The sequence below is a fragment of the Vigna angularis genome, chromosome 6 (assembly GCF_016808095.1).
Source record: "Vigna angularis cultivar LongXiaoDou No.4 chromosome 6, ASM1680809v1, whole genome shotgun sequence".
Classification (NCBI taxonomy): Eukaryota; Viridiplantae; Streptophyta; class Magnoliopsida; order Fabales; family Fabaceae; genus Vigna; species Vigna angularis.
In genome coordinates, this window is record NC_068975.1 from 26,138,824 (window position 1) to 26,163,758 (window position 24,935).

Genomic DNA, 24,935 nt, shown 5'->3' on the forward strand with positions numbered 1-24,935 from the left:
TTAAATTCAATAATTGACTTTAATTTTTTTCTGCGAACGGGTTGAAAACCTGTTTTAAATTCAATAATTGACTTTAATTTTTTTTCAGTATATTTGATCATAAACAATTTCTAATATTAGCGGTTTCTCTCTCTCTCCCTCTCTCTCTCTATATATATTTATATATATATATATGTAAATATTCTTACAATTTATATTATTGTTTGCACTATCAGTAGTAGGCATCAATATAAATTGGTCTGTAAACCTGAAAACAGAACCGTCCGCTGTAGAAGGTAGATAGGGAATCTGGCGGGGATTCCCATTACAGTATGAAATTGATGCAATAAGTGATGGATAGTCTAAATAGATCATTGGTCGTCAAAAGACAAGGAGTGGATAACCCAGGAGGATATATTTCACTATTGATAATAAGATACACTCTTCTTCTCCCTCCTAAAAATTCTATTGCATGGTGGAAGTTTATGCCTGAGGCTTGATGTCCCTGCTTCGTTTGAATGGATTTGAGAGAGAGTAATTGAATGAATTTGAGAGGATTTGAAGATAAATTTTTTGTTGTTTATTTGAATGGATTTTGGAGGTAAGCGAGACTGGATTTGGAAGTAAAATTTATGAATTAGTGTAGAATTTGATTGATGTGACAGATTAAAAAAAATTACTTTCAAATCTACTCTCACTTACCTCCAAAATTCACTCAAATAAACAATAAAAAATTTACCTTCAAATCCATTCAAGTGAAGAAAGACTAAAACACAAAAGTTGTTCATTCCAGAAGAGTTTGCGCCGCTTATATCTGCCCACCTGCCAAAACCTCATGAGTTAGATGATATAAAGTCATGAGAGATAAATAAATAGATGAGTTTTTAGTTTTATGGTCCATTTGTTTTTCCGTGGTTTCTTCCTGCACCTTCAATTTTTCTTTCTGCACCTCCAAGTTTCATGGTGTAGACAACAATTTCATCACGTTATAAGAGGTTCAACGAACTTAGTGTGAAGGGAAAGTAGGGTCCGAGACTAGAGACAGAACAAAAAATTCTCGAAACGTCACGTTCTTTCTTCGACCATAAAAATAAGAACGAATACCTTGTGGGTGGGCCGTAATGGTAAAATCTATTGCATGGTGGATGTGGATGCTTGAGGAAAATGAGAAGGGCGTGGCTGAGGCTTGACGTCTCTGCTTTGCATGAAAGACAAAAATTGTTCAGGTAGTTCTTCCAAAAGAGCTTGCACAACAGATACTTGCCCACCTGTTAAAATACACATGAAAGAGACTTCGTTTAAAGGAAATGAATAAAAAGAACTTGGTGGAGTCTTACTCAGCAAGAGAATAAGAAACAAATTTGTGTTTATTATCTACTCAAAAGGCAAAACAACTGCTACTTACTCTGTACTTCCCTCATAGAGACAAACTGTACTATATCTCGTGTAGCTGCACGACCAGTAGAACTCTCTAATCGACGCCCATTATCAGCATCCAGCGCCTGCAAACAAACTAGTGTATCTATTCATTCTCTCTAGCAACAAAGCATTGCCATGCTACTCAATAATTAAAGGGTATAAGGAAAACACTTGGATATGGATTAGTAGTAAACCTCCATGCTTGTGAAGTCAGCATTTCCAACTCCAACTATGAGAATAGATAGGGGAAGATCAGATGCTTTAACGAGAGCATTTATTGTTTCTTGAAAATCAGTGACAACTCCATCCTGTAAGAACATGAACCACTTCATCGATTATTCATTGTCATCAAATAGAAAATAGCATCACCAATTCATTATCTTCTTACCGTGATGATAAGCAATACATAATACATAGTGTTGTTGTGTGATGTGAGGGACTGCCCAGCTATTTGGGCTGCCGTGTTGATAACTGGACCAAATAAAGTGGGTCCTGACAGAGTGACACTGCGCAAAGCACTGCCATAAGCATCCATTATGCCTTCAACTCCTACAACCTAAACACAAAAAAGGAAAGTTATGTTAAACTGATAGAACACCAACAATGCAGTTGCTGTGCCAGGGACATAAAATACTGCGAATAATAACAATGTTTTACTGAAAAAAAAAAAAAAAAGAGAGAGATGAAGAATTTCTAACCTCAGAGCCACCGGAGCTCCCGTTTAGATTAAAACAGTGGGATACGGTACCACCTGGCATCTTCCCTCCAAAGCCCCAAGTGGGAAATCGCCTATCAGAATCATAAAACTGAATAACTTCTCCAACCTCCATTATAGCCTAAAAACAATAGTATGTTGGTCAGGCAAAACAATGATTCAAATAATCCCACCCTATTATTGAAGTTGTTCAATACCATATATAAGGAAGTTGTTCAATACCATAATACATGCTCATAAGCTGTAAAACGAGGTCGATCTATTGTACCTTTTGGTATGAATTTAACCGACCATGTGGATCAATGTAATGCAAGGAATCTGAAAGTTGAGGATTTCCATTTGAAGCTGGACAAATTTGAAGCGCTTAATAAACTATAGAGATCAAATTCATATTCATCTTTGGGAGTAGAAGAACAATGGTTACTTACCAGTGAAATCTACAGCAACCATGAAGTTCAGTTCAAAACCATTAGATATGTAGTCGATAAAACTGAACCGCTCCTTTTCACAATACTGATCCACAAACAGTTGACCCTTCAAAACCTAAATGGAAGAAATTGTAAAAAGTGAGAGATTGAGTAAAGGAGTAGTGCAAAATAAGTAATTCTTTTGCATGGATCAATACACACCTTCTCTTTTATGTGGCTTTTGGATGATATGACAAAATTTGCGCCCGTACGCTCTTTATATAATTTTTCAAGGTCCGCTACCGACTTCTGCATTTTGCTGATTCAATACATTTTGACATCAATATATTTTGCATTCATCAACTAGAAAAGTAAAGGCCCCACAGAAATAAGTTAAAAGTAAGATTTTGGTCAGTATACTTGTACATTTTTTATTGTAATCTTTATATTTAAAAGTTCTACGTTTTGGTTGTAATACTGATAGTTTGATGACATTGTAAAACCTCAAAACACTAATAGAAATATTTAAGAAAATAATGAATAATTAAATAAAAAGTTAGTATAGATAAAAAAAACAATTTATAATCGTTGCATTATTACCCAATAAGTACGTGATCGCCGCTGCTATTGAAATCAAAACACTCTATCAATAATGGATTTTCCTGCACAGAAGAAAAAAAAAGTTTGAAAGCTGGATAAATAAAAAGTAATTAGAAAGTTATATCAACATAACTTCAAATGTTAAGCCCAAATATGGCTGGCTTACTTTACTTCCAAACTTGTGACCACCAAGACAAACTGGTCTCCATTTTGGATTTAAATTGTCGTTGATAACTTCAGTTTTGCAGATAGGAATATGACCTCCACTCTCGACCACTCTTGATATTCTTAGAAAAGGGTCCTAGAAGAAAAAAATATGAGATTTTTCAAATGCTTAACAAACAAAACAAATAAATATGTACTCAAATAAAAAAAAAAAAGAATGTAGAATAAGTACACTTTTGGAAAAAACATCCTTGTTGTCCAAGCGAGAACAACGCAGGACCATCTCAACTACACTCCTTGAAGCAACCGTCTCCTCTGCATGAACCGTAATTGCTCCTAGGTTTCTCAAACCGCCATTCCCGCTTTTGTTTTCGAGCCTTAATGTTAACCTCCTACTTTGTTTAGTCACAATCTGAGTCTCACAAAAACAGTTTACACCAGCCTCAGTGTACACAATCACATTCTCTCATAAATTTTCACTCACACCTTAGTAATTCCTGTTTTCTTTCTCGTTTTATCTGATCACCATTTTGATGACACACTTCCCTTTATTTGCTTTTCTATCCCTCTTGAAGTTTGAGAGTTAAGATAATTAATATTGAGCCACTGAGTAGCTTTCTTCAACAGGAAATGTTTTCAGCACAATGTTCTACATTTGTTTTATTTGGTTAAATTTCGTGTTAACATGAAAACTAAGTGATTTTGGATATTTAATAAGGCCAACATATTATTTCACCTAATTAATAATAAATATAAGACTAAGAGTAATGTATGATTATTCTACCATACAGGTAACTCTACTAATAGGATATATACACTTGACTGCTGTCAATTTTTCCAAGAACTCCTTTTATCCCTTGTCTTCAGCTCCCCGAAATCCTATCAGTTCTGAATTTCCAAAACCTCTAAATAATAGCCACACCTTGCATTGAATGACTTTTTTTTATTGCTCAACCTTTTACCTACTATGTATAACCATCATAATAATTATTAATCGTATCAGTCATTATCCTATCATATCTATCTACCGGTACTGGATTCATAGATTCAATCAGGTATTGGGCTTAACGCCACCTAACCCCTTCACCTTAGTTTTATCAAACTAAAGTTTCATAAAATCTAATCAATACCTCAATCTGACCTATTAGTCCAATCGCCCTTCAACCTAACATCAATGATATAATAAGTTAGGCTGCTTACACTAGTGGCATATGTAATTATTTCACTTTTCCTTCTAGTAAAAAACTACTAAATTTTGTTTGGAAACTTAACTACTTAATTTAATGACGGTATTTTTATTTAAAACTGACACTTCTTACATAAAATATAAAAATATATATCATATATTGTGATAATTCTTACATTTTATCTGTAAAACTTTTTCACAAAAGAATAATGAGAAAAGAGTATTTAAATTACATTTCATTTGATTCTTAAATGAGGTGAAACTAAATATATATATATAATTTACAAAACTTTATATATTTTTGCCTCTTCTTTTAAAATTTTCTTTTCATCTCTCTATTTTTCCCCCTCCTAAATAAACAAAAATGAAAAATGTATACATTTATCAGAATTCACAGTTGATAAAAATCTCCCGTGTAAAGCGTGAACTTGTTTATAAAAAATGAGAATTAACTAATGTATTACGCCAAAATAATCATGTTTGTCATCAATGATTTCAAATGAAAAGAATGGTGCTGACCTCTGATAAAGTGCAACTGGCCATTCCAATAAATTCTTGATCTCGCAATTTTAGTGTCTGCAAGAACAACAGATGAAACTTTTTCTTGGTTTTCACATACAAACTTCACAAGTCACAGGCTAGAGAAAGTAAGAACATAAATTTGGAATGCATAAAGCTCGTATCTGAACATTCTATGTCTCGCTTCATTTTACGTCACACCACATTAATAAGTTGACATCCCCTTCCCCTCTCATTATGCATTTTAATATAGGATTCTACCATGACTTAAATCAAGTTTATATAAAGTAGAAGGGAGCTGAACAGGTCGAATTTTCGAATTTAACCAACGCTAGTACTCCTTTTAGCTAAATAACTAAATTAATATTTATTCATATATAAGCATTATCTAAATTATTTATATAATTGAAAATAAATAAGATAAAATTATTTTCTTACAAGGTACTAAACTGTTTTAATGACCTTCTTTAAAAGAGATCCTAATAAAAGAAATTAAAAACAACCTACAGGCATATCACAGATAATTTTTGTAAATCCTCTAAAACACTTATAAATGCTTAAATTCCTGGTCACGAAAAATGGTCAGTTATCTCCAATGAAATAGTTGGCTTTTTGCAATCTACATTCTAACATTTTCATTTTGTAAAACACTGGATAGAGTAATTGACAGATTTACAATTTACAAATTATAACATACAAAATTTAAAAGATAACTTCGAAGGCTTTTGGTTTTATATTCAATCTGGCCAATTACGTTAGCTTGCCTATTCTTAACTAATCATTTTAAGAGGGCAGAGTTATTATGTTTTACAAACCTTAGCGGGAACGCCATAATATTTAGTGTCGATGTCATACACATGAAATCTGAATGAAAAGTACAATGAGAGAAAGGGAATTATAAGTTATCATTGCAATACATTGTGGGTGCAAAGACATATATGAAGGATAGCTTACTCAAGTGGTTGCACAATTTCGAATTGAAACGCAACACTGATTTTCTCTATCCACTCTGGATTCAAACAATTCATAATTACTTCAGTGCGACCTAATTCTTCCAATTGACCATCTCTTTTCTTTGTAAATACCACAACCATGGGATCACTCTGAAATAAAATAAGAAAAACATGCGCTAAATTATACTCAAAGGCCTATTTTGAACAATGTACAAGTACCATAAATACTTGGTATTCACACCTAGCTCCGCCACCGGCAAATATTTTTCAGTTTACAAAAAAAAATGATTTTGTAAATAAAGTCGTCAGTCAAGACCTTTACAGGAATTTGAGGAGGAACTAAGACACTACGAACAATATTTTACATCTAGTTTGTAAACAAAATAACTTCAAATCATGGCATGGTTACCATAATTTGATTGTTCAGAACTGTTATCGGTTTGCATAGCATATCAAACTGCAATGATATATAGATTAAGGTAAATGGAAAAGTATTTCACCAAGAAAAAAGAACACCAAGTCACACATAAATAAGCATGAAACATCGAGATATTAAAGAAAATGACAACCCTTTCGAATTTTTGAAGTCCATTTTGCACCGTTATCTAAAAGAAAATATACCTTTGAGGTAATGTCCCGATCAAGTAAGTTGGAAGCTGAAAGAGATAACTGCATAAAATTAATATTACAGTGAGACTATAAACATTTGTCCAGTGTTCCAACAATAATAAAAAACAGCATATTTAAAGAACCAAAAGAAAAAGGACAGCAAATAAATTAGAAAACAAACAATCGTAAAATACTTAAAAATGTTTTATCATGTAAGAAAAATAAATAAATAAATTATTCATTTTGGTGGACGGGTTTAGTCAAAGCTATCAAGGCTGGGTATTTTTTCTAGAGCTTATGTTTATAGAAAACTAAAGTCTGACCCCATGAAATGTGTTGGTTTCTTTGGAGGAAATTCACCATTACTGAAATATAAACCATTGCAAATGAATAACATCAATTTCAACTCAAAATGGTAATGAGTTTGTGGAAATTTTCTTCTTAAATATTCTTTTTCTATTTTTTATATTCATTAACTCTTCTTAATTGTGAGTCACTTTCACATTTATATACACTCTCTTGTTTAAGACCGTTGCGTTAATCTCATTGTCCAGATTTCGTCATTTGTTTTGAAAAATGTTTTTGATTTAATTATTCATATAATTATGTATACTTCAACCATTAAAAAAATCTTTTATTTGCTACACAGATTAAACTATATATACAAAGATATTTCAAAGTATCATTCAAGCTTTAAAAACTGTGTAAAATTGTTACTCCTGTTTTAAGGATTTTAAATGTTACTTTTTGTTTTCTAATCCATCAAAAAGGTCACTTTTACTTTAATCTATGTAATCATATCATTTTTTATATAAATATTTCTATGAAATATTTTCAAGATAATTATAAATAACTTTGTATGATATAATGATTTATTATTGGTTTTTATATATTAAAAATATTTGACAATTAATTATTATATAATGAGATATTATATCATAATATTTTAACAATATAATAAAATCTGATAATAAATTATTACATTATAAGATATAATTGATAAATATTTGAATATATTTTATAATATTTTTTATCTTATTTATATTTTTTATTTATATTATATATGTGTGTGTATATATATATATATATATATAATTTTTTTATATATGAAAAGTGATATATACTCAGTAAGATGATAAACTTAATGGTAGATACCAAAAAATTAAAAAAATAATAAAAACAAAAATCAAGTATTCACAAAAAATAAACCTGAACCAAATATAATAAAACAAGTGGCAAAATATAGACCATAGCAATAATTCAAAAGTCTAAAAGTAAAGCACATTACTTTTCCATAAGTCAATGAGTCCAATTAATGCAGATATAATATTGTTGGCTTCAGTAAAGAAAAAATTATTTTCACTTGATGATCGATAAAAAAAAAAATACTCATTTTGATTCATATATTAATTTAACTTACAAAAATAGTTTACTATTTCTATTTGTCAATATACATTTTTATAATATGAAACATTAATTAACTGAAAAACCTTCTTTGCTTATAAAGGTGTTGATATGTATAGGTTATAAGCAAGGAGTTTAACAAAGCTCATAGTTAAAAAATTGAAAAATAAAATTGAGAAATATACGTAAATATATAAAGTAAATTTTATCATTTTATACAATGATTATATATATATATATATCCTACAATGTGATTAAATAATTCAAATGCTAATATATATTTAATGGATTTTTATTTATATACCAAATGATATTATATCAATATAATATATTTAATTTAACGGTTAGTTTTTGAAGAAAAAATAATGAAATATATACCTTACATTGTAACATTGAATAGATGTATCATAGTTTTGATATTTTCATATATCTATATATATATATATATATATATATATATATATATATAGTATTGGTAATTTTATTATTTTTTCCTAAATATTATTAGTATGTATATTTTTTATTGATCAAAATTATAATTAAATTTATATATAATTAAAAATGAGATAAGTTTATTACACCGATAATTTTTTACTTCTATTTTCATGTTTAATCATGTTAAATTTTAAGATAATTGATATATTTATTTTCTCCCATTTTAATAAATATTTATTATCTTTCTTTTTTAAATTCTCTCTCCTTAATCCCTGTGTTTTACATTGAAACGCTCTTTTCCAGGTTCACATCCGTTTGGTTTGACTGGAGGATATATACGGTAAGAGTGAAGGTAACTTGTTCGCAGGGAAAACGTCAAACATACAACAACGATGATCATAATAATAATAATAATAATAATAATAATAATAATAATAATAATAATAATAATAGTTAACAAATCTAAGAAAAAGTTTATCCGAAATTTCTATACATTTTTTTTCGGAAAACGAGATGAACTGTGAAGGGAACAAATCATAGCAGTATGCGAAAGAACTGAAGAAAAATTGCAGCGACAGTGAATAGGTTGAACGAGAGAAAAGAAGTTGAGAAAAAATACCTCAACTCGCGTGAACAACTGCTGAAACCCTTGAGTCTTGTAAAAGAAATCAACGGCGTCGTTTTGCGGTTCTACGCCAGTAGCTGCTTCACGTATCCCTCCCACCGCTTGCTTCCCTCCTTTCATATCTGAAAAACACCCTCCCATTTTCTCTCTCTGCAAAACTCTTTCTAATTTTTATATTCTAATGAAACAGTGATTGAGTGAATGGATTAGGGTTTCTGTGATTTTACAGTGCCTATTTGTCCAAACATGGCTATGTTTGAGCTTCACAGAGAGAGCAGTGCGTTCGTTACCTTCTATAGCTCGTGACAGAAACGCGTCGTTCAATTCGTATTCTAATCTGTTTCGTTGAACTATCACTTCAAGGGACACATGCTACTGAAAGAGATAACGTGTAATAATAGTGATAATTGATATTTTATGTCAACAAGTATTTAAAGAACTTGCAGGAGAAGCGAGACCGTTGATGAAAACCTAATTAATATAAATTATATTTCAAAATATATATATATATATATATATATATATATATATATATATATATATGAAAGAATAAAAGTCATTCTTACTCATTTCTGGTGTGTTTTCCATGTACAAGCATAGACTATATAGATTCCTCGAGTGTTTAATTTTAAATCAACTATGTGTATTTAATAATATTTCCATTTATTTTATATAGTAAATATTTGTATTTTTATATGCTTTCATCACTTTAGGTAAAATTATTTTATTTTTTTGTTTATTGTTCTCGTAAAAGTTTTTCAATTTACAGTGTACGAAATACACTATTAATTTTAAATATTTCTTTTTAAATATCTTATTTTAGAAAGTCTCAAACTCTTTTGTGTGACGTGTTAACTACTGAAAAATAATTGTACCTGAGAAATAGTGCCCGAAATTGAATTGAAAGCTTTGTACACCCCTTCAAATGGGCATACATGTCTGAATCATGACTTTGTTCCTCATAATAATTCAATATATATATATATATATATATATATATATATATATATATATATATATATATATATATATATATATAGTGGGAATCAACAGCTATAAAACGATGGAATAATTTATTTAAAAAATGATATATATTTTTGTCATATAATATAACTTTTACGTTTTTTTTTATAGTAGGCTTAATATCAATTTTAGTTTGTTATTTTGTTTGTTAGTTTTGTTGAAAGTAATTCTCAAGTAGGCTCATGTTCGTGGTGTTCACCTTAGTTAATATTGAATTACTTATCTACTTATTTATTATGTGACAAGTTTAGGTGAATTATTCTCTACGGTTAATTAGAGTTTTAGAAACTCTTAACTCCTATTTTTGAGACTTTTTTTTCGGTTCTTTATTGTGTAAGGAGACACCTTCCTCTTTCCTCTCATCTATTTCTGGATTGGCATTGTAGGGAACCTTTCTTCTTTCCTTCTTGTTCTGGTTCTATTCGTATTAGGGCTCTGAATTGGAGTTCTATTTTTCAAATTATAATCTCACGACGTTAGGTTTCCTTCCTTGTTTTGGGTTTTTGTTTTGTTTTCTCTACAAGTTGAGGTTCTTCGTTATCTTTTTGATTTGGAGATTTTAGGGTTTTCATTTGGGATTGAGGGTTCTTATTTAAGAATTTTTTGTATCTTATTTCTCCTAAATTGTTAATGCGATTTAGGGGTTAAGGTTTTTGAATTGGGGTTTTGTTTTTTGATTTGATGTTTCGGAATTATCTCCTATTGTATTTTGATATACACTTTTGGGTTTTTGAAATATGTGATCTTGCGTTTTGAGGTTCTTTGGGTTATATTTCTTAAATAGAACTTTAATGATGGATTGCTTCTAACCTAATTGTAATTTCATTTAACCTTAATTTTAACTTTTAATATTTACACATTAATTAACCCGAGTTTACCACGTAATAAATAACAGGACAAAATTATTTACTGCTAGCTAAAATGGACAATACAACCTTAGCGTTTTTAACGCCGTTAACAAAAATGATCAATTTAAACCATTTTTACAAAATATGCTATTAACTAAAAAATAAGATGATCACTTTCAATAGAACTAACAAAATAAGAACCAAAATTAGTATTAAGCCTTAATAAATTTCATCAAGCTGACGATAAGTTACTTAGTAAGCATGGTATGGTCAGAGACTATAAGGATAAGTTTTAGTGAATTATATTATACAAATGTATGATATAGACATTCAATGTAATCAGCAACGGAAAATCTACAAAATGTTGAAAGAATACAGAAGAAAAAGGAATAAATCACCCAAGAAAAAAACTTTACTATGATATACCCTAGCTTTTTCATGCTTCTATATATTTACAATTAAATTTCAACAAAAAAATAAATGAAATTTGATAAAATTCAAACTAGTTTAGCTAATAGAATTTCGGCCATTTAAGTTGAACTGGTTTCGTGAGGAAAAAAAGCTTGTGGGTGGTCTGTAAAAGTAAAATCTATTGCATGGTGGATGTGGAAGCTTGAGGGAAGTGAGAAGGGTGTGGCTGAGGCTTGACGTCTCTGCTTCGCATGAAAGACAAAAATTGTTCAGGTAGTTCTTCCAAAAGAGCTTGCACAACAGATATTTGCCCACCTGTTAAAGTACAAATTGGAAGAGTCAAAAGATGCAAGAGTATGAGAAAAATGGTAGGTGTAAAATATTTGTTTGATATATTGTGTTCAAAAGGCAAAGCAAGTTAACTTGAGAAGCAACTGGTACTTACTCTGTACTTCCCTCATAGAGACAAATTGTACTATATCCCGTGTAGCCACACGACCAGTAGAACTCTCTAATCGACGCCCATTATCAGCATCCAGCACCTGCAGACAAACAAGTGTATCTATTCATTCTAGCAAAAAAGCATTGGAGTGCTACTGAATAATTAAAAGGGTCTAAGGAAAACACTTGGACAAGGATTTGTAGTAAACCTCCATGCTGGTGAAGTCAGCATTTCCAACTCCAACTATGAGAATAGATAGGGGAAGATCAGATGCTTTAACTAGAGCGTTTATTGTTTCTTGAAGATCAGTGACAACTCCATCCTGTAAGAAGATGAACCACTTGATTGATTATTCATCATCATCAAATAGAAAATAGCATCACCAATTCGTTATCTTCTTACCGTGATGATAAGCAACACATAATACATAGTGTTATTGTGTGATGTGAGGGACTGCCCAGCTATTTGGGCTGCCGTGTTGATAACTGGACCAAATAAAGTGGGTCCTGACAGAGTGACACTGCGCAAAGCACTGCCATAAGCATCCATTATGCCTTCAACTCCTACAACCTAAAACACAAAAAAGGAAAGTTATGTTAATCTGATAGAACACCAACAATGTAGTAGCTGTGGCACGGGGCACGGACATAAAATACTGCAAATAATAAAAATATTTTCCTAAAAAATAATAAAAAAAGAGAGAGGGGAAGAATTTCTAACCTCAGAGCCACCTGGGCTCCCGTTTAGATTAAAACAGTGGGATATGGTTCCACCAGGTATCTTCCCTCCAAAGCCCCAAGCAGGAAATCGCTTATCAGAATCATAAAACTGAATAACTTCTCCAACCTCCATTATAGCCTACAAACAATACTAATGCTGGTTAGACAAAACAATGATTCAGATAATGCCGCCCTATTATTGAAGTTGTTCAATGCCATATATAAAGAAGTAAAAAAAATTACAGTGTTCTGATTTTGTACATAATACATGTTTATAAGCTGCAAAACGTGGCCGATCTATTGTACCTTTTGGTATGAATTTAACCGACCATGTGGATCAATGTAATGCAAGGAATCTGAAAGTTGAGGATTTCCATTTGAAGCTGGACAAATTTGAAGCGCTTAATAAACTATAGAGATCAAATTCATATTCATCTTTGGGAGTAGAAGAACAATGGTTACTTACCAGTGAAATCTACAGCAACCATGAAGTTCAGTTCAAAACCATTAGATATGTAGTCGATAAAACTGAACCGCTCCTTTTCACAATACTGATCCACAAACAGTTGACCCTTCAAAACCTAAATGGAAGAAATTGTAAAAAGTGAGAGATTGAGTAAAGGAGTAGTGCAAAATAAGTATTTCTTTTGCATGGATCAATACACACCTTCTCTTTTATGTGGCTTTTGGATGATATGACAAAATTTGCGCCCGTACGCTCTTTATATAATTTTTCAAGGTCCGCTACCGACTTCTGCATTTTGCTGATTCAATACATTTTGACATCAATATATTTTGCATTCATCAACTAGAAAAGTAAAGGCCCCACAGAAATAAGTTAAAAGTAAGATTTTGGTCAGTATACTTGTACATTTTTTATTGTAATCTTTATATTTAAAAGTTCTACGTTTTGGTTGTAATACTGATAGTTTGATGACATTGTAAAACCTCAAAACACTAATAGAAATATTTAAGAAAATAATGAATAATTAAATAAAAAGTTAGTATAGATAAAAAAAACAATTTATAATCGTTGCATTATTACCCAATAAGTACGTGATCGCCGCTGCTATTGAAATCAAAACACTCTATCAATAATGGATTTTCCTGCACAGAAGAAAAAAAAAGTTTGAAAGCTGGATAAATAAAAAGTAATTAGAAAGTTATATCAACATAACTTCAAATGTTAAGCCCAAATATGGCTGGCTTACTTTACTTCCAAACTTGTGACCACCAAGACAAACTGGTCTCCATTTTGGATTTAAATTGTCGTTGATAACTTCAGTTTTGCAGATAGGAATATAACCTCCACTCTCGACCATTCTTGATATTCTTAGAAAAGGGTCCTAGGAAGAAAAAAATATGAGATTTTTCAAATGCTAAACAAACAAACAAATAAATATGTACTCAATTAAATGAAAAAACATGAATAATAAGAATGTAGATGGGATGTAGAATAAGTACACTTTTGGAAAAAACATCCTTGTTGTCCAAGCGAGAACAACGCAGGACCATCTCAACTACACTCTTCGATGCAACAGTCTCCTCAGCATGAACAGTAATTGCTCCTAGGTTTCTTAAACCACCATTCCCGCTTTTGTTTTGGAGCCTTAATGTTAACCTCCTACTTTGTTTAGTCACAATCTGCCGCGCACACAAATGTCCAAAATCTCATTTCTCAATGCAAAGTATTAACAAGTAGAACAGGAAAAGTATAAAAAGTATACACACATGCATAAAATCTCATTCTCTTTTTATAACTGGTATTTTCCTTCTCTTTTTATCCCATCACCCACGTTATCACACACTTCGCTTCTTTTTTTCTTTTCGGTCTCTAAATTTACGAGTTGTCCTTTTTTTAAAGTACCATTTCAATTTTTCTTTTTGTAAAAGATTATATTGAATTCTTCAAGGAAGACAAAGGAGATTTGATATAAGTGAATTGCGAATAAATTTATACAAATTGGGTCATTCAAAGATTAAGAAAATTTGAGATCAATGAATTTTAAATAAATTTATATAAAAATTAAGATAATATCTTTCATCTAAAATCTTAAATAATATATTTATGAATCTTTTTTTCTTATTTATGTCTTCCTCTTTATGACATGTGAGATTTTTAGATTTTCTAGCTCATATTCCTAAGAGCAGTTTCATGAAACCTTGTATGAATACTGTCTAAATAAGGAATCTTAAAATGAGTTAAGTTCAAAACGTTCTTGCATTTCATATATTTGTTTGCGAAACTTTGTATCCTTCTTTCTCTTCTGTATTCAAAGCTTCTTCTTTTATTTCTTCAATTTTTTCCCCACCTCTATACACTCATTACTGATTTGTACTTTATCAGAATCCATTAACATAATCACATGACCGAAGGCGGGTGGATAAATTTATTGTTTATTAAAACATGAAAATTACGTCATGGATTTATATTAAGCCCAAAATAACACGTATCAAAAATTGCAAATAAATACAATGAGACTGACCTCTGATAAAGTGCAGCTGGCCATTCCAAGGAAGTCTTGATCTCCCAGTTTTAGTGTCTGCAAGAAAAACACGTTATATTTTTTTTTCTTAGCTTTCCACTATAAACTTCATGAGTCATAACCATTCACTAATTCGGCAAGAGGAAGTGAATATAAAATGTGGAGAATTTATTACAATGCAAAAACGCATATCTAAACTTTACAAGTATAGTTTCATTTTAACAAATTGGCCCCCTTGCACTCTCGTTATGCATTTTAGTGAAGCAATTAAAAATTTGATTTTTTTATTTTGAAGATCATATAGAAACACATTAAAAAATGAGAACAGATTTATTAGAAGTTACTTGCGACTGTGTATTGGAGCAATCAAACTAAAAATACTTTAAGCTCTTTTCATAAATTATTTTAAATACTTAAAGAAATGCTTATATATAATGTGAATTTAAATTCAAATAAGATCGTATATATTTATATGATTTATCCTCTGGTTATAAAAAATTCGAAAATATACAATACCAAAAAATTGAGAAAGCAGCAACGAGTTGACTGTTTTCTTTAACTCAGTCGAATAGTATTACTGTTAGGTCTTTAATGAGCAAAATATACAGGAATAATTCATGCTCCAGTTAATTAAGCATAAAAATTTCGAGGCAGAGTTATTATGGTTACAAACCTTGGTGGGAATACCATGATATTTTGTATCAATGTCATAAACATGAAATCTGAAAAAAAAGTAAAATGAGAGAAAGGTTGTAAGTTATTATTACAATTGGAATAGAAGCAAGACACATGAAGGATAGCTTACTCAAGTGGTTGCACAATTTCGAAGTGAAATGCAACACTGATTTTCTCTATCCACTCTGGATTCAAACAATTCATAATTACTTCAGTGCGACCTAATTCTTCACATTTACCATCTCTTTTCTTTGCGAATACTACAACCATGGGATCACTCTGAAATAAAATAAGAAAACAAAACCAACTAAATTATGCTTGCAAAAAGGCCAATTTTGAACAATATATAAGAAAGATTATCATATTTTCAAGTTTATTTATTGAAAACAATGTTTTGTAGATAAACTGTTTGTCCATGAGTTTGTGGAGAAACTGTGACTCTAATAATAAAATTTTGCATTCTATATATTGAAAAATATACTTGTTATGCACTTTTTGAAAAATATTACTACAAACATCTAATAAGAAAAACTAGTTAAGACAAATAGAAAGGTATAGAACATCGAAGAAATTAAAGAAAATGACAACCATCTCGAATCTAGGCATCTAAAACAAAATATACCTTTGATGCAATGTCGCGATCAAGCAAGCTGGCTGCTGAAAGAGATAACTGCAGCAAAAAATATTATATGAGCATAAGTATTTGTCAATCTTGTCCAGGTTCAAACAATATATAACAAAATAGTACATTGAAAATGAACAAAAAAAAAAGTGAACAGAATAAATTGAAAACAAACAAGAGCTCATAAAATAAAATACCTAAACATTGTTAATGATATGTTTGGATTTATTTAAAATTATCTAAATGAATCTCTTGATTGCAAAAGAATTTTTTTAATTCTACACTAAATAATAGTAACGACACCAAGCAGTGTAGGATAAAAACTCAATTTACATAGTCATAGAAAAAATAAATATGTCTTTCATATTTGTAAAATCAATAATGTTTTATTTTGGTCACTATTTGTTTCATCTATCTAAAATTTGAAAAAAAAACTTATATATCTCCCTTATGAAATGAATTTTTTAATTCCTTGTAAAAAAAATTAATCACTAATTTTTAGTTCTTAATTAATATTCATTTTTAAATAATTAAGTAATATTTTGTAAATATTAAAAGAGTGTAAAAATATCACACTGTGTCAACATGTAGTATTATAGGTACGTTTGATTAATTTTTTTTTAAAGTTCTCGATAAAATAATTATTTAATATGATCTTAAGCATGTTTGGGTAAAGTTAAAGGTAAAAAGAGGAAAAAGATTATTTTATTTTTTTGTAAGTAATTTTATAGTTGCTTCTCATAAAAAAAATAAAAAGTGGTAGAAATAAAATAATTTTAAAAAAGCAGAAAGACAAACGCATAATAACTTTTGTTTATATAACAATCACCTTAGCAATTTTTTTATCACAAACAAATAGATCATGTTTCAACATCCCTTGTTTTGATATTTAGCTAAGTCGAAAAATAAGTTGAACTACATAATATTAAAATTAAGGATTGATTTCGGATCAAGATATAATAGGGTGAAATAAAAATGTGACAAGATAAAGGTAAAATAAGTATTACTTCTAACTAAAGTTTATATTCTTTTATGATAAGGATAAAAATAAAATGATACAAATAATAACAATGATAACATTGGTGACATCATCATTAATATATTGATGGTGGTAACAATCATGCATAGAATTAACTATAGTTATTATTTTAATTATAATATTATTAATAATGATAATTGTGATCATAATAAAAGTATTAAGTTGATAATAATGTGGTGATAAATAATTATAAGAATAGAAGTCGTTGTGGTTAGTATGTATAGTCACCAACAATAACAAAATTGGTAAAAGTAGTAATGACAATTGGGAGGGTGAGGAGGATGTGCTAGGGGAGACTGATCCTTATTTAGAAGTAAAAATTTATCTCATAAGAAATTGTTTTTTATAACATTTTACTATTTTAAATATTAATTAAATATTTTTTTATCAAAAATAAAAATTACATAAAAAAACATGATAGTATAAGTTTTTTATATTAAGATACACATTTTCTTTTTTCCAAAATCAAATAATTATATGGCCAAAATCAAATAATTATATAAAAAAATAAAAATATCAAATGTATATTGAAAATAAGTTCCAAAACTAAAGAAAAAAGAAAAATTAATAGGAGTACCTAATAAAAGCGTTTTAGTAATTTGAGACAAAAATGATATTAGAACGAATATTATATATATATATATATATATATATATATATATATATATATATATATATTCATCTTTATATCTATATTAATTTAATTAATTAAATATTATTCATACTTAACAAATTATATGAATATTGACCACAATAGTAATACTAAAGGTCAAATTATAATTATAAGAAGAGAGTGAATTATTTTAATATGATACTTTCTAATTTATCTCCCTCAAAAATAAACAAAAATATATATTATATTAATACAACGACATATGAAATAAAATAAAAAAACCATGTCTCATATCAATTAAAAATACATATTATAAGATAGAATTATAATTATTGTAGTGGCAAGCAATCAAAATACAGCAGTTTTCAATATGAAACATATAACAAATAGATTATTAAATCAAAACCCCAAATATGTTTAAATTTTAAAAAATATAAAAAACATTTTCACAAAATTTCTGCTATCTAGTATTGAGAAATTTAAACTGTATACATAATAGCTAAACTAAAATTGTTATTAACTTATTAATTTTATTGAATTATTTTAAGCAAAAGAGTCAATTTCTTGCGTTGAAACTCTTCTTCTTTGTCCCCTTTTGGTTATGTTAAGTCTTTTCCGTGCCGTTTCCCTCTCTTCCACGTTTGGTTTGACAATACAACAAAAAGACTGATCTCCTTAACAAGGCTTAAAGCACGATGATATCTAAATATAGTAAAAAAATGGAGGAAGAAGAGAAGTTCATCACAACATGTTCTTTGATTTTTTTAAAAGACAAATTAAACAAATAGTCATATCGAAGTATACCTAGTCAAGTCAACAAAATTAAAAAGAAAGCGACGGCGATAGTAACGAGGTAGGTTGAACAATGGAAATCAATGTGACAAGAAATTTACGATAGTGATCTTATGGAACTGAGAAAATTATGAAAAAAAAAAAAAGTACCTCAACTTGTGAGAAGATTTGATGAAACCCTTGAGACCTGTAAAAGAAATCTATGGCGTCGTTTTCCGCATTGACGGCTTCACTTAACCCTCCCACAGCTTGTTTCCCTCCTTGCGTATCAGAAAAACACCCTCCCATTCTCTTATCCTCTCTCCCTCTCTGCAAATTTCTAATTTCCAAAATGCCAACGAAACAGTGTAAAAGGGATTAGGGTTTTGTTTTCTGATATTATAATTACTATTTATTATTATTTATTTATCCGCAAAATAATAATAATAATAATAACTGTCTGCTGAAAATGGCTATACGGAAAAACTAACAAACTTTCTGCATTGGCTTCATACCTTGGCTTTTATAGCTAAAAGTAGCGCGTCTTCTTATCTTTCTTTTCAAGAAACTTTCATGTAATTCCTTAAGAAGTCAAACAAATCCCGCGGACAAAATTATATTCGAAAATGGATATAGCAGAAGAAAAGTTCAACCTTACTCATTTTCCCGTATGATTTCGTTGCAATAGGATACATGTTCCCTTATTTGTTTTTCTTAAAGAATATGATTTATATTATAATAAAGCTAAAGGTAGAGTTAGACACAAAAACATATGTAAATTATTGTTTGGATTATAATATGTATATACTGTCACATCTTTTTAACATTGCATTACTTTCAAAATTTAAATGTGTCCTATATTTTAATTTTTTAACTTTACTATTTACATTTTTTCTTATCTCGTAATTCTCGTTGTTAATAGTAACTTTATATCTCATTATTCACTACGCGTACTGCTTTTATTGTTAATTTTGTGTAATTAAATAAAACTTTTTAGAACTGTGTTTTATTTTTCAAAGATTTAAAATTTGGGATACTTCACTCACAATTTTCAAAATGAATAATCGTATTTATGAGGGAAATAGGAGAAGATTGACAATAATAATCAACCCATACAAATATATTATGACATCATCATTTACATAACACTTCTGATATATTAAATTTCTAAATATGTTTTTTTATATATTACTCGATTTTATTATATTTTATTTTAATGTGAAACTTCAATTCAAACAATTGAATTTAATAAAAATAAAACCAAAATAAAACATTTCTTAAAATGATTTAATTAGAATATATAGAAATCTCAAAAAAATTCTTACAATAATTTGATTTACTATTTATATGGTCATACTATTGATTTCATAATTATTTTAAAATTTAAATCTAAGTTAGGGAGTCTATATAGAGTTAATTTTTGATGAAGCAAGAATTTTGTGATTGATAGGCTATTTAATTCAGTCATTTAAAAATATTTTGTTATTCTAATCTACTCTATGTATTTATTATAATACAAGGGAATTGACTCGAGTCAATTTTTTAATAACAATACAATAAAATATTTTATGAAAAAAACAATAGTTAAAAATTAAAATCTCAATTTAATTAATTTGAAAAAAATTAAACATTTAACTTATTCAAATAGTATTTAAAAAGTTAAATTATTAACTTACATAATTAAAAATGACAATAATTATAATAAATAAACTTATAAAAAAAGTAATAAAGTGTTGTTCACTTTCAATTCAATTTCAAATTTATTAAGTAAATTGAATTTAATTTGACTCACATTAAAAAAATTAATCCAATTAAACTTAAATCTACCGTGAATAGAGTGAGTTTATATAGCAATTAGAGCTTAACATTTATAATTTTTACTGACAATATATTAAAATCAAATATTTTTTAAATATTAAAATTGTATAATTTAAAATTTTGATAATACGTTTTTTAATATCTTATTTTAGACAGACTTAGAGTCTACTTCACATGTGCTGACTGTAAAAGAAAGAAATGAAATATGGTAGTTGAATCATGAAAACATCACTATACTTTACAACCCTTCCAACGGGCATGTCAGAAACATAATTGACTTGTGAAAATATTTAATTATAATTATTGATGATTTAAATTTTATTTTTTAGAAATTGGATTTTTTTTTCTTTGTGAAAATATTTAATTATAATTACATTTCAATCCATTTTCCGTCTTTAAAATCAATATATTCTCTCATATCCCGATAGTTTCAAGAATAATCACGTATACTATTATCAATTATAATTAGTTAATAGTCTTGTTAATTATATTAATAACTCATTATAAATAACAACTCAGATACATATTTTCTAATTAATTTAATATATTACGACTAACATATAAATAATTATTACAATTGATTTGTAAAAAAACTTGCTTACATGTTTTAACAAAATCCTTAATTTTATAACGGGCCTAAACCAGGAATACATGTATATGCGCTTATTTTTTCAACTACCAAACATGATATATATATTTTAATTAATTCAATAGATTAAATTTCCCTTAATAAAGAATTTAAAAATATCACGTAACTAATTTATAAACACTCATATTTTAAAGTGATTTTTTTAGGACAATACCATGATTACTAAACTTAAAGACGACAAATATTCTTAAAATTGTAATAAAATATATTACAAAACAATTACAGTATAAAAAATACAACAAAACAGTGCATAAATAAAAATAATAATTGATTGTATAAAAATCTCATCAATTAAATATTAAAGTCGTATTATATTATATACTATAACATAGGAAAATGAAGTAGAAACTAAGAAGTACAAACAAATACCATGGTGGTATCCGTTCATATTTATACTGCAATTTCTTTCTTATGTAAATAATAGCAAACAATTGTGCTCTACGCGTAGTTCAAACTAAGAAAGAGTAAACAAAGAATAATAAAAATAAGACAACGTTTTATCCAAAGACTAATTGAATAAAATGGATTTAAATTTGGCTTGCTTCATCAAATGAATTTGTGAAGACGTGGAAGTTTTCAATTTCTTGTTGGATTATATATAATCATAGATTTTACCAAGCACAGTCTAACAACACTATCTGTAATTTAATTATTTTTATATGTTTTTGGCTGATATCAAAGACTATCAATTTGCTAAATAGGTGTTTAATTTCACTAATTAAAATGAATAATATGTTTCTATTAAAAACTCCACTCTAAGTTTAATTGATCATGGTCTAAGATAAAATTAATTTATTATACTGTAATTTAATTTTACCTTTAATTAATATAAGATTTTCAATATAAATGAAGGATTATTTATTTGTGGGAGATTAATGCATATTCGATCATGAATGATACATAAGCTCAATAACAAAATGTTATTGGAATGGATTCTGATATTATATAAAGGATAAACTTTAACTTTTATTTAATTTCACAAGTAAAATAAAATTTGGTATCGTGTAATTTGATATTATCTCAAATAATAAAAAAAAAACTAAGGGATCCAAAATTATTATGTTATCATCGAGTATCTAAATCAATCGATAAAAAAAGAGTTTAATCCATCATTTAGCTATTTGATTTTTATGACTGAAAATGCATTATAAATATGAATTTTTCACTTATTATACTTCACTTTTATTTATTTATTTATTTATATATATATATATATATATATATATTAGGGTTTTTTTAAAGAAAAAATATATATATTTTTATAGGTTTAATACACTTTTCGCAAAAACAGTTTAAGTAGATCCTTTTTGCTTACGGCGTTAAAAAACCAACGACAAAGTTGCTCTGGTGGCCAAAATTAGATGACATGTCCAATTAATTGGCAAGTTCAGCCAATAAGAGAGTGCCACGTGGCAATCCTCTTTCCACTCAAAAGCTTTATCACACTTCTTCATCTTCATCATTAACCAATCATACTGTAATTCAGTTGCCAAGAAACAAAAAAATCAAAGTGAGGGAGAAAAACCTTCAAAGGGTGAAGACCAGCTTTGAGTTCATGAGATTGTTGTTTTTCGGTTTCTTTGCTGCTTGAATCAAGTGTCGACGTTAACTGAGAAGAAGAATCTAATGTTTGATGAGCGTTTTCGGGATTATTGGCGTTGTTGTTCTTTGAATCCTTCTTCTCCGCTGTGAAATCCATAATCGTGCGCCAAACCCTAATCCCATTTTCCCCTCTTCCCAAACCCTAATCCCTAATTGCACATTGCTTCAGAAATAATTTAACGTACTTTTATTTATGTTTATATTCAATTTTGTTTTACTGGGATAAAAAACCTCACCATCTTCCAATCTCAGTGTTTCACGGTTGCCGTAAACCAAGATCGTCATCGCCCCGTACGTCTCCGCTCTCTCCGCTACTGCGCCGCGCCCTATCTCCCCGCCCTTCCCGCACTCAAAACAAACAAACAATTTAGAAATACAGTGGAGGGAGGGGCGACAAATCCCTTCGAGGGCTCCGGTGGGTTGAAGTCAATGTCTTCTAATGGGTTGACGTTGTCGAAGAAGAAGGTGTCGATGTCATAGGAGGGTTTGCATTTGGCGTAGAGGATGGAGGGGTGGTGTTAGGGTTTGGCGAAGAGGAGGGAGACGGTGTGCAGCGGCGAAGGGAGGAGAGAGAAGCAGAAAGAGGGAAAAATCGAGAATGTCACGTAATAATAAACTGTACAACTAATTCAGGTTTCGCCAGGTAAGCAACTCTGTCATTAATCTTTCTAACGCCGTAAGCAAAAGGGACTAACGTGCACCGTTTTTGCGAAAAGTAGGATGTTAGTGAACTTTTGAAAGAAAGGAGGATAACTTTGAACAAACCCTACAAATCGAGGGACCAAAATAGGTATTAAACCATTTTTATAATATTATAATAATCAATTTATTAATGTATCATATGTAACATCCAATTTTAATAGCATAATACTACTAAAATAAAACATTTCATTGTGAATATTCAGAATGCAAATAATGTCATATATATCATATATTAATAAGTCTTACAATATATGACTACATTAAAATCTATACATTTTCAAGCTACTGTAATTCTATTATAAGACTATATGATCTAATATTGTTCAACCACCCATAGAGTTGACTCTTCAACTACAAGAGATGTCTTTATCACATGTATCTCTCACGCTAATAAGGTGATAAATTGATAAATAAGAACGTAACACATAGTAAAAAAACAAACAAAAGACGGTAATATAATTTACAAAAAAAAATATCACATATAAAACATATAATTCATCTTATAAGAATTCATCGTCATATTCATCAACACATAGAATTCACAAGAAAATATTATAAAAAACTCAATTATCTGAATACAAGCATTAATGTTGAATTTAAGGGGCCTTGTACTTGTGGTAGTCTATACTATTTTGCAGAATCATTGTCAATGGATTTCACCATATCACACACAAGGTTAGTCCATTAACATCTTAGGTCAAGGTAAAATCTCTAGACTTGGACCTTCTACACCTCTCACCACATACTACATTTTGTTCTACCAAAGTTTGAATGATTATTAGAATAAGAGGATAACCTCCAACCTCTAGACTCTCACATCAATACGTACACTAAAGGAACAACACCGTAGAATTTCCCTACAAGATTCTTGGAATTACGCCAAACTCATACTTTCATCCATAAACAATAATTCATATCAAATTCCCAATACTAAATATTCAACCATATTTGTATTCATCTATACTAAGTAATATCATATTAGTGATAAATTACAACCATCATACATACTCATATCAATTAACAAGCCCCTCATCATCAGAGCTTCATACATCATATACACACACATATTCATACATCAACAATTCTATAAACAACCATATACCTTCTTTTATTCCAAGATCAAACCAAAATCACAAATAAAAAATGTTTTTCATAAAAAAGAAACCTAAAATACGACAAACATAAGAGAATAATTTTTCTAACTACAAACCTCAAATCAAATATCCCACTGGTCAAAGTTACATTCATGTGTTTAGAACCTGTTGTCAAAATTTTAGCTCGAGCAATAATCCTATATTTCTTAAGATGACGTTGTCAAAAAATTTAGGGTAGTGCCTGACCCTACAACCTCCTAAACCCACTTATTTGAATGCGCTCAGTGGTCCAAAAGTGGCATCTAGTGCCCCCAAGTCAATGGCCATTGTCTTAATGACACCTGACGACGCTACAATGATGTCCGACAGTGTATCAATACTTATGACTCTATCTTTGGCTTTAAT

The 24,935-nt window shown here is 29.1% G+C and overlaps 2 protein-coding genes across 3 annotated transcripts; both read right to left on the bottom strand.

Moving 5' to 3' along the window:
• Window positions 1–191: 191 nt before the first annotated feature.
• On the bottom strand, window positions 192–9,386 carry LOC108342609 (protein BONZAI 3-like). Of its 2 annotated transcripts, XM_052878828.1 has the most exons (17): window positions 9,011–9,384; window positions 6,565–6,612; window positions 5,945–6,093; window positions 5,806–5,854; window positions 4,991–5,047; window positions 3,518–3,697; window positions 3,287–3,421; window positions 3,121–3,182; window positions 2,743–2,839; window positions 2,542–2,656; window positions 2,382–2,458; window positions 2,097–2,234; window positions 1,787–1,954; window positions 1,593–1,706; window positions 1,385–1,481; window positions 1,084–1,247; window positions 192–801 (listed from the first exon to the last, which is right to left on the bottom strand). In XM_052878828.1, the coding sequence occupies exons 1-16, from the start codon at window positions 9,155–9,157 to the stop codon at window positions 1,111–1,113; spliced, it is 1,770 nt and encodes a 589-aa protein (XP_052734788.1). In that variant the 5' UTR covers window positions 9,158–9,384; the 3' UTR covers window positions 192–801; window positions 1,084–1,110. The 2 variants fall into 2 exon arrangements, 1 of the variants encoding a protein (XP_052734788.1); XR_008249835.1 differs by lacking the exon at window positions 192–801 and having other exon boundaries at window positions 1,109–1,247; window positions 1,385–1,492; window positions 9,011–9,386.
• A 1,854-nt stretch (window positions 9,387–11,240) lies between these two features.
• LOC108342557 (protein BONZAI 3) lies at window positions 11,241–19,082 on the bottom strand. Its single transcript, XM_052878829.1, has 16 exons — window positions 18,837–19,082; window positions 16,243–16,290; window positions 15,751–15,899; window positions 15,619–15,667; window positions 14,946–15,002; window positions 13,924–14,103; window positions 13,671–13,805; window positions 13,505–13,566; window positions 13,127–13,223; window positions 12,926–13,040; window positions 12,766–12,842; window positions 12,461–12,598; window positions 12,143–12,310; window positions 11,949–12,062; window positions 11,744–11,840; window positions 11,241–11,613 (listed from the first exon to the last, which is right to left on the bottom strand). The coding sequence occupies exons 1-16, from the start codon at window positions 18,972–18,974 to the stop codon at window positions 11,477–11,479; spliced, it is 1,761 nt and encodes a 586-aa protein (XP_052734789.1). The 5' UTR covers window positions 18,975–19,082; the 3' UTR covers window positions 11,241–11,476.
• Between the last annotated feature and the right edge of the window lie 5,853 nt (window positions 19,083–24,935).